The 16,108-nt window shown below is 35.6% G+C and overlaps 1 protein-coding gene across 1 annotated transcript in view; it reads right to left on the bottom strand.

The window, feature by feature from the left end:
* Positions 1-16,108, bottom strand: part of TESMIN (testis expressed metallothionein like protein) — a 38,310-nt gene extending 22,202 nt beyond the window's left edge. The window contains exons 1-6 of the mRNA XM_058156528.1: positions 14,667-16,108; positions 10,910-11,439; positions 9,323-9,437; positions 8,963-9,024; positions 8,142-8,303; positions 7,263-7,365 (exon numbers count right to left, since the gene is read on the bottom strand). Coding sequence (XP_058012511.1) covers positions 7,263-7,365; positions 8,142-8,303; positions 8,963-9,024; positions 9,323-9,437; positions 10,910-11,439; positions 14,667-14,703 — 1,009 coding nt within the window. The 5' untranslated portion in view covers positions 14,704-16,108. The remainder of the gene's footprint in view (positions 1-7,262; positions 7,366-8,141; positions 8,304-8,962; positions 9,025-9,322; positions 9,438-10,909; positions 11,440-14,666) is intronic.

Raw genomic sequence — 16,108 nt, 5'->3', positions numbered from 1 at the left:
TGGTCAGAACCTGCTGAAACCCATCTCTGCTTCATGAAAAGGAAACAAATATTAGCTATAAAGGGAATTTGGCTTTGCAGAACTCAAACTTTGCAAACAATAAACAACATCCTAGCTGCAGAAATTGCACCTCTTACCAGAACCTACACCACAAACAGAGAGACAGGGAAAAGATAGAAGGTACAGATTCTCCTTACACTACTATTTTGATAGAGACAAAACTCCACTCTATGCCTGGAGTTAAACCAAAGAAGATAGACCAGCCAGAAATGGGATTAGGCTCAAATACTTGGGCCAGTATCGCCAGAGAAATGTTAAAGCAACAGCAACAGGAAAAGCTTTGATTAAAACAGGAGAAACCACTTTGGAGGGAGATAGAAAGGAAACATAGGTTACAATGGGAAAAGAATGAAAGAGGCAAGAAGATAAGAATTTAGGGGCTCATAGATTTATTTAAAAGGGCCCAGTCCAGTCACCAGAAGAGGCATAAACACCTCTATGTTTTTCAGAATGCATAGAGAGAAGATGGTCCCAAAGACATAAAAATCCCTAAGATGTCAGAAGTTCTAACATAAAAGCACATTTTGCCATGTTTGAAAGAATTGCTACCTCTTGTGAATGAGTCTTAATAGCCCCATGTTTAAGAGGAAAGGCTTTGAGAGCTTATAATAGAGCTTCTCTTCTTGCAGCAAGAGAAGTAATGGATTACTCCCATGTTCAAGAGAGAGAATCCTATATAGGCATGATGTAACTCCCACAAGTTTAGAGCTATACATGACAAATATGAAGCAATTCATGTATTGTGCACAAGATTAAATACTTAGATTAAATACTTAGGAAACAGTTGAGGCCAGATAAAAGGAGCAAAGAAAATTGGCAGAAGTACTGTATTTTTCGGTGTGTAAGATGCACTTCCCCCCAAAAAAGGTGGGTGGAAATATCTGTGCATCTTATACAGCGAATGATGCTGAAGCCCTGCCCACCTGCCAGCCCCCACCCGCCAGCCTCTGCCTCCCAGCAATTTACCTCCTTGCAGCAAACAGCAAACAGCCTGGTCAGCTTCAGCACAGCCTGATTTAGCACAAGCACCTGATTGGCGGTTGGATTGGCCTCCTGGAATACCGCCTATCAGCTATTCTAGGCTGCAGGGATTGTCACTGCCCATTGCCGCCCATTGCTGTTGCTGCCTAATGCTGCCTCCACATGTCCCATTTTTGTCCTCCATGTGCCCCATTTTTGGCCTCTGCGTGTCCCATTTTTGGCCTCTGCGTGTCCCGTTTTTGGCCCATTCCAGGTGGTGGGAATAGGCACCACCAGCAGTGATCTCTGCTGCCTGGAACAGGCCAAAAATAGAATGTGCGGAGGCCGAAAATGGGGCACGTGGAGGTGGCAATAGGCAGCAGCAGCAATGGTGATGGTGGGAACAGGCAGTGGCGATCCCTGCAGCCTGGAACAGCTGATAGGCAGTATTCCAGGATGCTGATCTAACTGCCAATCAGCTGCTTGTGCTAAATCAGCTTTGGAAGCCATATTAGCACCAGAAGCTTCCAAGCTGCCAGGTCTGCTGAAGCTGACCAGGCTGTTTGCTGTACGTTGCAAGCAGGTAAATTGCTGGGAAGCAAAGGCAGATTTCCCCCCCTTGTTTTCCTCCCCAAAAGCTAGATGCGTCTTACACTTTGAAGTGTCTTATAGTCCAAAAAATATGGTAATTTTAGAACAGTTTCTAGAGGTACTCTTTACCAAATTGAGGTTTTGGGTACAAAACACAACCCAGAAATAGAGCAGAATTAATTGGATGAGGACTACATGGCAACAAAATGGTCAGAGGATATTAGAAAAATAGAGAAGGAGAAACAATAGGAAAGCCTGTTCCAGAAAGAAATTGAAGGGGATAAAGATGAAAGAAAGAAGCGTTTAGCTCCTGCCCAAACAAAAGGGGAACATTGGGAAATCAGAGCCCTGTGGTTGTTACAACTGTGGGACTTTTGTCAAAACTAAAAGCCAGAGGAAAAAGGGAATGTCTACAGTATGCAAGCATCTCTGGGGAGAAAAGTTATAATCCCAGCAAATTAATGGGGTCACTGTTAGAGGATTAGTAGATACTGCGAGTAGATGAATGTTGGTACACTCTCATTTAGTAAAAAGGCAGCATCTATGGGAAAAGAGCCCCTTACAAGTATGTTTGGGCACATTGAGAAGGTTCCATTGGTTAAAGCCAGACTGTCAATATGGGGAAAAAAACAGGTAATAGTGATCAGAGTAATTCTAATTTACCATGTAACCTAATGATTGGAACAGATTTTTCATTTATAGAGGGATGGACTCAGAAAAAAGGATTCACAAAGGAGGCTAAAATAGAGGATATAACCATAAGAGCCCAGTCTAAGACAAAGACAAGGCTGGAACGAAAGCAGGAAGTAAAGGAACCTGGGATTTGTCCTAAGCATCCTGGTTTTGTAGGAGAAATGAGATACCCCAGAAAGGAAAAAGCTTTACGAAAGGCCAACCAAACTAGGGATGAACTCATAGCAACAAACATTCCTAAATGGAAGATTCACCTGGGACACTTACAAAAGAAACCAACATTGTTGGCTAGCAGCAGAAAAGGAGAGAAACAGGGAAACAACACCCAGATTCTAAGAAAAATCATGGTTGCTGTACTGAATAATCCCTATATGAAGGAACAAATTGAACAGATAACAGTTTGCCAAGGAATATACTGAAATTACATGATCTAGACATATGGGTAGGAATAGGATCACATCAGGGGTAGATTCCACTTACTTTTACTACCGGTTTGCAGCAGGATTGTGTGCTCTTCTGCGCATGCGCAGATCACCAATGATGACATCGTGCCGGGTAGGCAGAGCTGATTCTATAGAACTGGACAGAACTGGGAGCAACCCACCACTGGATCACATACAGAACTTTAGATTTTAGAATATTAGGCCAGGGATCTGTAAAGAAGTGGCCCAGTAATGTAAATCCTACCCTATGTTTCAGTTGCTAAAACCAAAAGGGGAATATGATAAAGTTCCTATGGAGAGATTGCTTTTAATCTCTACTTTTCTAAAATAGCTATGAATATTGTGTAGGCCTTTTGCCACAATATAGTAAATGAGTATATTCCAGTTATCTGTGATTATGCAATTCAATATCCTGAAGAGGTTCCATTAAGGAATGTGATCACCAAAATAATAGCAAAGTAGCTGGTCAAAATCTTTAAGAAGAGTAGGCATACCAAATGAGATCCTTGCAGATCAAGGAGTCAATTTCCAATCAGTAATGCTCTATGCATACACCTGGGAATAAAATGGGTGTATACAAGTCCTTATCCACAGGGAATTATTCTTATGGAAAGGGCGAACCAGAAATATCAAGAAATATGCAGGCCAAGACTCAAAACATTGCGATATGTGGCCGCCTTTTCTATTGTTTCCCTACAGGATAATTCCCCAGGCATTAACAAAATTTTTCAAGGAAAAGCAATAGATGCAATCTACATAGACTTCTGCAAAGCTTTTGATTCAGTTGTACATGATAAACTACTCCTCAAACTAAAATCCTACAGCATTTCGGGACCTCTTCACAATTGGATAAATGCCTTCCTGTCAAACAGACAACAAGTGGTCAAAATTGGCAACGCTATATCTAATCCTGTTCCTGTCAAAAGTGGCGTTCCCCAAGGTAGTGTTCTTGGACCAACACTCTTCATACTATACATAAATGATCTCTGCGACCTCATCTCAAGTTATTGTGTTCTCTTTGCTGACGATGTCAAACTATTTAATACCACTAATAATACTTCTACCCTTCAAGAAGACCTCGACTTAATTTCCGATTGGTCTAAAACTTGGCAACTCCAAATCTCAACCAGCAAATGCTCAGTCTTACATATTGGAAAAAAGAACCCTAACATCAAGTACAAACTTGATGGACATTACCTAACTGATGACCCTCACCCTGTCAAAGATCTTGGAGTTCTCATATCAAATGACCTTAATGCCAAAGCCCATTGCAACTACATAGCAAAAAGGCCCTAAGAGTTGTAAACCTAATTTTACGCAGCTTCTTTTCTAAAAACTCTACACTACTAACTAGAGCATACAAAAGCATTTGCCAGACCTATTCTTGAATACAGCTCATCCATCTGGAACCCATACCACATCTCTGACATAAATACAATAGAAAGAGTCCAGAAATATTTTACTAGAAGAGTTCTTCACTCCTCCGAAAACAACAAAATACCTTATACCAACAGACTTGAAATCCTGGGATTAGAAAACTTACAACTCTGTCGACTTTGACATGACCTGTGTTTAACACACAAAATCATCTATTGCAATATCCTTCCTATAAAAGACTACTTCAGCTTCAATCGCAATATTACAAGAGCAAAAAATAGATTCAAGCTAAATGTCAACCGCTTCAAACTTGATTGCAGAAAATATGACTTCTGTAATAGAGTTGTTAATGCTTGGAACTCATTACCTGACTCCAAAGTCTCTACTCAAAATCCCAAAATCTTCAACCAAAGACTGTCTACTATTGACCTCACCTCATTCCTAAGAGGGCTATAAGGGGTGTGTATAAGAGCACAAAAGTGCCTACCGTTCCTGTCCTATTGTTCCCTTCATCATATCAAATTGATATAGTTGATGCATATATTTTTTTTACATATATGTATATATTTTCTTCAAAATATGTTGTTTTATTTATGACAATTGTTTGTGTATACTTTTGTGACAAAACAAAATAAAAAAAAATTAGCTCTTTTGTGTTACTACATAAGAGAAAACCTTCAAGAGTTTTAGGCATTATTAAAGGTGTGGTGTGAAAACTTAGAAGGCCCAAAGAACTTAATCAAATATATATTAATGCAGAGGAACAAGTTAAAAGCCCTAGGACACATTGCCCAGGAATATTTAGAGATAGCCAGGGAAGGCTGGAAAGACACTATGATAAAGATTTAAAGGCAAAGCAATTTAATATAGGATATCAAGTGCTGTTGTTATTACTTGCTAAAGAAAGCAAACAGGTAAGGTTCCCACATAGTAAAGAGAAGAACTGGGTCAGTAAATTATGAACTTGAATTAGAAGGCAGGAAAAAGAATCCACCATGCCAACCTCCTGAGGAAATGGTGCAATAAAGCTGAACCTAGAATGGCTTTCTTTGTTCTAAAAGAAAGGCATCCAGAATTGTTGAATTAAGCTTGGAGACAATACTGCAATTATCCCATGAAAAAATACATATTAATTTAGACCTAGGAGACCATAGAGAAAGAAAAAATGGTGGGACTGTAAACATATGTTTACCATATAACCGATGTAACTAACTTAGTAGAGCACAGAATAGAAATGGGGAAACCAGACTGATTAGACAATGTCAATATAGGATTCCTGAGCAGTTGAAAGCTGCATTACAAAAGAAAGTAGAAAGATGCTCCAGATGGATATTATAGAACAATCTCAAAGTGACTGGCCTCTCCAATTTTATTGGTCCCAAAACCAAATGTAGACATATGATTATGTGTAGATGTCAGAAAAAAAAACCAGTAAAAAACCACTCAGACTTTTTTTTACAAGTTTTATGAGTTAGATACAAAATGTCATAGCTTCAATATTCTATGTTACATGCTTGGGAAATACGCTAGGAAAATCTGAATTGAAAAGCTAGAGTATCATTGCTACTGTACTTAGAAATATAGTTATTTATCTTTATGAATTAGTACTGTAATTTGGTATAAGTTAACCCTCTATATATTGCTATAATAGAAAAAGTTAATAGTTTTTTTTTGTATAAGGCTACATAAAACACTTATTGTATTTCCTAACACGTTTGCACAAACACATTTCCTGACATATGCATATTTGTAATAAATTGCATGAAAAAAGCCCTGGTTTATAGAATGTTTTGCTACTATTTCTTTTTATTGTGTTCGCTAAGGTCCACTACTTGGATTCACCTAACCATTATTTTACATAACTGCTGTAGCAAGTTACCACATTGAGAGAGGCTAATCTACTTAGAGTTGTTAAGGATGTTTTCTTATTTGTTTGTCTGTTTATTATTTAATTTATATGCTGCCCATTTCATAGTAACTCTGTGCGGCTCACAATAGAATAAAAAGGTAAATACAAGATGATTAAAATTAAAAGGATTGAATAAGAAACTAAAAACTAAGAAGATGGGTGACATGGGGGTGGATATCATCTCTGTCAACCCAAACAGGCTCCCCCAATATAAGGGCATAAGCCCATATCAGGGTCTTATGCCAACTGGCAGAGCCAGGTTTTCAGATCTAATAAATTAATCCACATTTACTGAAAGAGTTATTGACATATATTATATAAAAATAACGTTTTAAAATTAAGCATCAATATATACTTTCAGGTAGTTTTAAGGTGGAGATGAGTAAGGAAAAACTTTAAATGTATATGTTCAATAGGTTCTTACTAGCTATTTTAACAATATTTTCTGAAAAATCCCGAAATGCTTTATTCTTGTTTGCCTTTTTACTGTTCAAAAAGAATGATTGCTATGTACAAGATACAGGTTATTAATATATAAGATGTTTTTCATTGTTGATAAAAGAGTGACATCAAGTGGATAGTTTGTGCATAAATACAGTTAGGTTTTTTAAGTTTCATCAGGGCCTTTCCCCTTTCATAATATATAAATGCATATTTTATTAACTCAGTTGAGAAACTTTCTTTTCTCCTACATTATTACTTCTATTATGGTAACACTGCATTTTCTTGAAATTGAAATCGTTATAATTTGGAAAAAGTAATGGTTTTCTCAGTTTTGTTGCCCTATGAAAATTGCTGTAAATATACAGGCAGGACTAGCATACAATGATACAATGTATATATCAAAATGTAATAGAATGAATCTAAATAGGAGCATGCATTCTGTGGTCCTTTAAATCAGAGACTAATAAGGGATGATGGAATGTTTTGGTGAAAAATACCACAGATTCTTAATCATTGATAAGCCAAGAAAGGATAAAGTTTTTAAAGCTGGCAATGTACTTTTATTTTTTGGGGAAGGAATAGATCTTCAATGGGTAGGTAGGTCAATTATATAAAGTGGACATGTTTACATCATGCACAGGGATGGATTTTTATAGCTTGAAGAAATTGAACCATAATGTTCAATTTATAAATGTATCATTAGAGCTCCATATCAACATTTAAGAAGTACCAACATAGTTAATAATTTGAATATCAGAAACAATATATCTATTATAGATACTTACGCTGTTCTTGATACTGGGGAACCAAATGAATAGCTTTCAATTCTCTTGTCTCAGTATTGTTTACACAAAGTATATGAGTGCCATTTTTCAACTGACATATTATCTAAAATGCATAACCAATTATTAGTTTGCTACAATTTTCATTCTATGTGTAGCAGAAGTACTGTATTTATTTAAAAAAAGGAGTCATTAAAATCTTTACTTAAAATCAGCTTATTAGTTTCTTGTATTACTTGTGTAGTTTTGGAGGAATACACAAAGATGTCCATACTCGTACTTAAGCAATGCTCAATACTTTACATTTCTGTTTATTGCACAATACTGCAATCTTATGTACATTTATCAGGGAGTAGGTCTTATTAAACTGAAAGGGTATTATTACTTCTAAATTATAGATTTTAAGACTGAGCTCTAATCTTTTGCATTAAATAATGAAAAAGAAGTGTGAGTGCTTGCGTGCATATGAGAAGGAAAACCACATCCTATCCATGCCTGCTAGTGGCTCGTACCTCCAATCTACTTAGTTCTACCACTTGTGACTTTCACGTGGATAAGGATTGTCTATTTATATTATAGCAATAGCAGTAGCACTTAGACTTATATACCGCTTCACAGTGCTTTACAGCCCTCTCGAAGCGGTTTATAGAGTCAGCATATTGCCCCCAACAATCTGGGTCCTCATTTTACCGACCTCGGAAGGATGGAAGGATTATAAAAGCTGTATCAAGCTTTTTAAAATATTATTGTGCCATTTGGATAGCTATGTTAACCATAAAAAAATCTAACAAATATATAGATGACTCAAATTTTTTTTTAATAAAAACATGCAAAATTCTCTAATGCAGATATATATTGTTATTATGAAGAGTTTATATTTACCACTTGAGGAGTAGAGTAATTTTTCTGTGAATAAGTGGGTTCCTCCACAGCATTTTGTGCAGCTGCCAGATTGTGGCCTGCCTCAGCACCATTTGAACTCTGAAAAACACCTTCTTCGGTATTATTTACTACAAGGCTTACAGCTGTCTCTTTGATCTCATTCTGAAATACAAGCAATTTCATATTTGAAATAGGATACATTATATTAAAATATTAAGAATTAAATCTAATAATTTAAACAGAATATGCTGACATTGATATGTAAATAAGAATTTCAAATTGCCACTGTTCTTAATTGTCATTAAAATATTTTTATAAGGAACAATTTCATTTTCTTTTAACAAAAGGCAAAGGACTATCGAAGAAAATATGGCAGAATTTTTTTTGCAACTTCTCCAGAGAACGCCTGCTTTATGAGCTGTGGCCATTTGGTTTTTAAGGGTTTCATCAAAGACTCCTACTAGTTAGTAGTTGTAAGACAGGGCATTTTAATGTTATTTTTTATTCAATCTATATTCTGAATGTTTGTTTTTAATAGTACTAAAGCAAATCCATTAGAATATCAGACTTTGAATCTTTGTTTAAAATATTTATATTCTTTTCCATTACCGATCCTTCCCCTTGGAATAAAAATGATGAGCAATACAGTAACCCCTAAATGATTAATATGTATAATAAATAATCTGAAAACTTAATTCAGGGCATATGTAGATATTGGTACATAGAAACCAAGTTCAGCTTCAGAAGGCCTTCAAATGGGTGATTCTGCTTAATTCATAAATTCTATTAGATGTTGCGATAAATGTCAAATTAATACTTACAAATGTATCATAAACAGGATCTGCATCTTGAGGTGAAATACATATACCATTGCAAGATTCTACTGCACAAAACAAATGTGAAAAATTATAAGGACAAATTATACTATATATAAACCATTGAACTCAAAAAGCAAAGTAACTTTGGAAGTATCTGAGATTAATTCACCAAAATACCTCAAATGTGAAAGCTGGCATAGGCAACTCTATTAAAAATCTTTTTAACCTTTCTCCCTATGGCAGGTTCACCTGAATCTTAATCCCATTTCAAATAGAAAGATTTTTCCCATTTGCAGGAGGCATATCCTGGTTGCAATATAATTTATTCAGGTACAGAAGAACTGATATTATAAAATCACTTACCATCAGAGCAGCCTGATAAGGATTGTGACACTGTAGAATAATTAACAATCCCTTTGATTTGGTCACAAGAAATAGTGCTATTTGCATTTGAAGGAGTTAATAAAGGTCTCAGTACCTAGGAAACAAAGTAGAATACTTTGAAGCTTAAAACTATTATTTACATTGTAAAAGTAAGCCTCTATGGTTATCTAATATTGAGGTTTTTTTAGCAGAAAATATTTGTAGAACCTCCTTAAATGTAGAACCTCATATTTTCTGTTCCACTATCTTTTGCAGTTATATTGTATAATTTTTCTCTATTATCATAATCCATTAGACTATCCCAGATCCTCCAGAATAGATTTCTGAAGGGAGTGAGTTTAAGATTGTTGGCTATTTTAGCAATAATCTAAGGTCATGATATAACCTTTCAGTAACATACGCTCTTTTGAAACATGAAAACAGGAAAGTGGAGGGATTCTATAGAGTACTTAAACTTTCATAAGGCTTTGCACAAATCTCAATACTTCCTGAACTGATTTAGGATAATAAGACAGCTCCTTTTATGGATTAGCCCCAAAAAATTACAGAACAGAAAGTAATGGGAAAAATACTTTTTCTGCAGTGAAACAAACTGGCTGTGTTTGCATACATGCATAAACAGAAGAGAACAGCTTCCAGTTCAGTTTCAGAAGCTTGGAAAGAGATGCCCTTGATCAAAGAATTTTTAAAGTGCTTTTTTTTCCATGTGTTTTGAATAGCCTGTTTCAGTCAATTTGGACAGCCAGTCCTATAAATTATCAGTTCTTGCAATGGAAATGTTGCACAAGAGTGGAGATTGGAATGTTCTAAGTAGGTACGGATGCACCAAAGCTTTTGTAACTTTAGATATCTGGATTTGAATAATTGAATAATCCAGATTCAAAGGCAGCAAACTATCATATTATCGATAAAGAACAAAAATATCATCTTGCTCTGGTTATGATATTCAACATATATTTTGTTGATCACTATATGATGCCCAACATATTTTTATAAAATTAACATGATTTCTTCCTCAAATTATCAGGATTTAAATGATAAAATATTATTTTAGGGCTAAAATATATAATTCTACAGCCTGTATATTACAAAACAAGTTGTTCCATTTGGTAACCGAATAGCTTTTAGTTATATAAAATATTTAAATTTTAAAATATTTTGAAGTACTCTAATTTGAATTCAAAGCAGATATATTTGCACTCAAAATGCTCAACTCATAAAAGTTCAAAATAATTGTTCTGAATTTGAGATAGAACACTCCGTGTCCAAATAATTTTGAATTTAAAATGTTTTATACACCTCCAACAGATTCTTTCCCCATTTTCAGCTTTTATCTCCAAATCTATTCTAATGAAACATCTTCTGAGGCAAAGAGGAACTTGTGTTGCATAGCTGCATGATGTGATAATGTAACTCAGCAGTCTTAAAATTGTTTCAGCTTTAACCAGCAGTATTCAATAATGTAATTAGTTTATTAGTTACAATTTAATATAATTAAATATAATAAAGTGTGATAAATATAATAGTTATGGTTTTTCTAAATGGTAAATAGAAGCACAATCTTACTGGTGTAATTTCTGCATTTGTACTGATTGTTCCATCAGGAGTGCTGGTACCAAGAGATAGTACAGCATTTCTATCTTGTGTCATTAATGAAGAAAATTGAACACTGTATGAATGTAACTGCAGTTCTGGTAAATATGCACATCTTGTTGCTTCTGAAGGAGCCTCTTCAGATACTTTTTCATATTTTCCAAGGTCTTCATCACAATAATCTTGTGTAGATGGCTGCATTTTTACTTCTAGCACTGCATTTTCATTTTCCCTGTTAAGTGTATGTTTCAAATGATCAACTGCAGTTTCACCTGAGCAATTTGAACAAGTATCTTGACTACAAAGGGCTCCCTTTTCAACTGGTTTATTTAGTAAATCAATCTTATGGTTTTCAGAGCTAAATGCAAGTCCTTTATCTGTCCTGGAAATTCCAGCAAGAATTAGATGATTTTCCGTAGGTACAGTTAAAATTTCAGACTGGCTATGTTTCATCTCAATGGAAACACGTCCTAGAGCAGTTTTCCTCTTGATAAATGTATCAGCTTCAAAATAAACAAAAAAGTAATATAAAGCTCTCATCATAAATTTAAATATTTTTCTACATATATAGTCGGACTATGTTAAATATAAAGTTATACTCTATACATTATATATATTCATTATAATATATAGTAAACCACCGGATTAGAAAGCGGAAAACTGTGAGTTCTAGTCGTGCTTTAGCCATGAAAGCCAGCCGGGTGACTTTGGGCCAGTCACTCTCAGTCCAACTCACCTCACAGGGTAGTTGCTGTGGAGACAATTGGAGTAGAAAGTGTGTTCACGGCCTCAAGTTATTTGTAAAAATAATAGGTGGGATACACATAAAATAAATAAATATAAATAAATCATATTCTAAGTAGATGGCAATACTTATTTTATAAATTGATTATATATAAAATTCTATGCTTATTTAAGTATTGTTACATATTTGCATCTTAAATGCATTAAGAGAAACATAAATCACATTGCATTTTTTCTATACATCTGAAATACTAAAATGCTTTTATTACAAAAGAAGAGTAATCTATATTAGACATAGGTGAAGGTTTTATTCTATCGTACCTGATATCTCTGTTTCTATGAAAATATGCATCTATGCCAATATAAATATAATCCTGTACATTGGAAATGTTAGTATGTTGCTAGAACTCTCATTGTCATGACTTTTAACTGGGTGAAATGGTGCATATAGGGCAATTTTTGAACCAACGTACATCAAATGAGTTATCTTACAGAATGTGACCAAATCCAAGATTCCTAAAGGAATGAAAGATGGAAACATTGTGTAGTCATGTGATCTTCATTTTCAGTGTTCTGTGATAGCTAACAAGCCAGTCTACAATCCCTTGCTCCCCTCTTGCTCCCACAACAGCATTTCTGATGCTCCCTGTTAGATTTCCATAAGGAATTCAATGGGTAAGCCAGCAGGAAGTTGGAAGCTACTCCTCATCCTACTGCTTTTTTGCACAGCCTTGGTAATTCTGTTTCTCTATTTAGGTAAGGAAATATCTCTGAAACAATGACTGAATGGGGGCACTGGTTTTCTAGTTACAATTATAAAATGAGCATATTTATTTTCATATTCTGATTATAGTCAGTTTAGAATTAAAGTACAAACAATCATGGTTTCATAGTAGGTGGCAATTTTGTAAAGCTCTGAAATAGATTAATATCATAATGAAACAATCTAATAGGTGAATTCCCATTTCAGTTTGTGATTTTTAAATAGCTACTTCAAGGATATTATAATTTTATACTGCAAAAGTCATACGATTCTCATACTGAAAGAATAGAATAGAATAGAATTTTTATTGGCCAAGTGTGATTGGACACACAAGGAATTTGTCTTGGTGCATATGCTCTCAGTGTACATAAAAGAAAAGATACGTTCATCAAGAAAGAATAGCTGAAGAAATTGTTAGGAGTATGCTTTGATATCTAAAATAACTTTATATCTTAAAAGAAAATCTAACACAGAAATTTAATTCAAATTGGATAGCATTCATAGATTTCAATTTAACACATGGATTGGGTGTATATTCAAAGATTAAATTTCTCTATGCTTAGAGTCTACATGTTTTTATAGAACTTCCAAATAAGAAAAGATTTTGGCAATTCAGATAATATTATAGTTTATGATCTCACTAGGTGAATTAGTGTTTTGAGTATGATTACTGATATTCCTGATTTTACAACTTATATTGTGAAATACAATTTCAAAGCAAACCAGACTCTAATGCATATCTGTAGATTCACTTAGTAAATCAATATTGGATATGAAAATCAGCAAGAAGCTAATATAAATCAAAATTACAACAAAAATATAGTGAACTGATATATTCAAGAATATTTTTTTATCAGCCTTTCAAAATTTTCAAAGCATTACATCCTCAGCTTTACAACACTATTTTATCTGGGTAATTTTTTGCTTTACGATTCCCCTACAGTATTCTATATGAACAGATACTGTACATCAAAGGGGGGTGGGGGGAGTGGGATTTACTTTGTATATTAACTTTATTTATTGTAGATTATTTAATACAGGTAGTCCTCAACTTACAACACTTCATTTAGTGACCATTCAAAGTTACATCATCACTGAAAAAAGTGAGCTAAGACCATTTTTCACACTTACAACCATTGTAGCACCCCCAAATTCAGATGTTTGGTTACTGACTCGTTTATGGCCATTGCAGTGCCCAGGGGTCATGTGACCATATTTTGCGACCTTCTGACAAGCAAAGTCAATGGGGAAACCAGTTTCACTTAACAACCGTGTTACTAAATTACCAACTGTAGTAATTCACTTAACAACTGTGGCAAGAAAAGTCATAAAATGGGGCAAAAGTCACTTAACAAATGTTTCACTGAGCAAAAGAAATTTTGGGCTCAATTGTGGTTGTAAGATGAGGACGACCTCAAACTCCACAGGAACTCATGGTAGTGCACATTACAAACTAAAATAATTGTAAAATATAATAATATAAACTGCAATGCTTCTTTAAAATGATAATTTAAGTTATAAGAGATGTACCAATGAAGATATTAAATATTCTTTGAACAGCTCAGATTTTAATTAAGTTTTTTCTATGGTGTGGATCTGACTTTCTGGTGGAAGACTCTTCTTTAGGGTAGGTTCCAATGCTGATAAACCAGTGATGAGGATGAAGGTCGATACAATATATTGATGTTGTGAAACGATTATACACACCTACAGAATTTCATCGTGTGTACCAAGTAAATCAAAGAGGAATCTAGGTCTATATATACAGTTCTTCAGGGATGCTTTTTTTTTTGCACTGTGCATGATGGAAATGATTATTGTCATACATACAGTTGCTGGCTCTTTTGTTTACTTTTCACACATATAGACACTTCTGAAAATAATGAATAGCTGTGACTTTTTCATGCGTCATCGAAGATGGGCTGCCTCACACTTTACAGCACCGCCTGTACTGAAAGAACTTGCGGGCACGTCAAGGTTTAATAAGCGTGCATTATCTGTATCCACCTATACCCATAAGTTCCAGCTGCTGGGTAGATTAATACGCGTTATCTCAAGAAAAGGGCTATAGTAGATCACATCTGATCTGATTCCCCCACCCAAAATTTTTTCCTCCAATCTGTCGGGGTGGAGGAGGGGTGTGCGTGTGCATGTCACATGAGGCGAACAAGTCCTGACGGGTCAGTCGTACGCATACAGTACTTCTCCGTCTCTCCCGCTCACCTTTCCCCTCGCCAGATTCCCGCCTTTTCCCTTCCATTACGCTGACGAGCGCCTGCTCTAATTTGCGGAGGAAGAGCCGTTGGGCGGGGAGGGGGAGAAGAGCAGCGGGTGTCTCGAGCTGAGGCGGAGCCTGGAGGGCACGCGCTGGTTCCGGGTCAGATGACCTCCTCTCTGTGAGTACAAACACCAACCCACCCCCGAGCGCTTCGCCTGTGGCTGTGCACGCAGGGCAGCGGTGTCTTTTGGAAACGCAGGGTCTTGTCGTTCCGTACGGTCCAGCTCCAGACTCGTGCTCATCCTCTCAAGAGAAGGTATTTAAATGGGCGAAGTCGTTTCGACCTTTTCACTTTCCGAAAAAGAAAACGGAGGGGAAGACGAAGTTTTGCTTTTCTGAGCAAAAGACAAAACATTCTCTCCGACGGGGATAATAGGTAAAAAGGGCTGCAGTGCACATGAGCCCGTACACCCAAATTCATAAGAGTCCATAAATCAAACTAGGAGATCCTAGTTTAGATTGCAGAAAACACGATTTCTGTAACAGAATTGTCTATGCTTGGAATGCATTACCTGACTTTGTGGTCTCTTCTCATAACCCCAAAAGCTTTATTAAAAATCTATCCACTGTTGACCTCACCACATTTCTAGGAGGACTCTTAAGGGGCGTGCATAAGAGCACAAATGTTCCTACCGTTCCTGTCCTATTGTTTCTTCCCCTATATATATATATATATGCTTATACTACCTTGTTTCTCCTCATATATATGTTTATATATTATATAATCTTTTGTTATGTTTGTGTATATTATGACAAAATTAAATAAATAAATAAATCCTGTGAACAGCAGATTGACAGTCATTAACTACCTGCACTCAGACGCACGTGGTAGCTTACTTATTGGTTTCACAGAACTTAAAAGCCTGTAAATTCATGGGTTTCTTGTTCTTCAACCAGTCCAGTTTAAAATATACCTTGATCATTTTCTTGTGGCCTTTTTAATTAGCATTCTGCCACAATAATAAGTACAGCCTTCTACACTTTCAAAAATTAAATCCTCAATAAAGAAAATTATGCAATTTACTCTTAATATCCTACAAACGGAAAATATAAAGACAATATACTGTTACGGTACTTGTCTCTTCCCTTTTAAGGGAATTAATGCCTTTGTTATACATACTAACTTTGTAACCTTTTCCTTTTCCCCCAGTGAAATGCCTAAGACAGGTGAGAAGAATAGGACCACCTGGAACACATTTCTATTGCATGTGATTTGTTTTGGGGTAGGGTGGGGCTTGTGCTTATATGTTCCTTATTGGATAAGATAACCACATGCATGGTAGTTCTATGCATGATGGCAAACTCCCAGTTTCTTAAGTTCTACCAATTATATTCAATTGCTGTAAAGTTAAGGACAAGCAGGCAAATCACAAGGAAAGTGAAGAAC

This window comes from Ahaetulla prasina, chromosome 1 (genome assembly GCF_028640845.1).
Source record: "Ahaetulla prasina isolate Xishuangbanna chromosome 1, ASM2864084v1, whole genome shotgun sequence".
NCBI classification, from domain to species: Eukaryota; Metazoa; Chordata; class Lepidosauria; order Squamata; family Colubridae; genus Ahaetulla; species Ahaetulla prasina.
The sequence above is the reverse complement of the archived record's forward strand: the minus strand, read 5'-3'. Positions and strand labels throughout refer to the sequence as shown.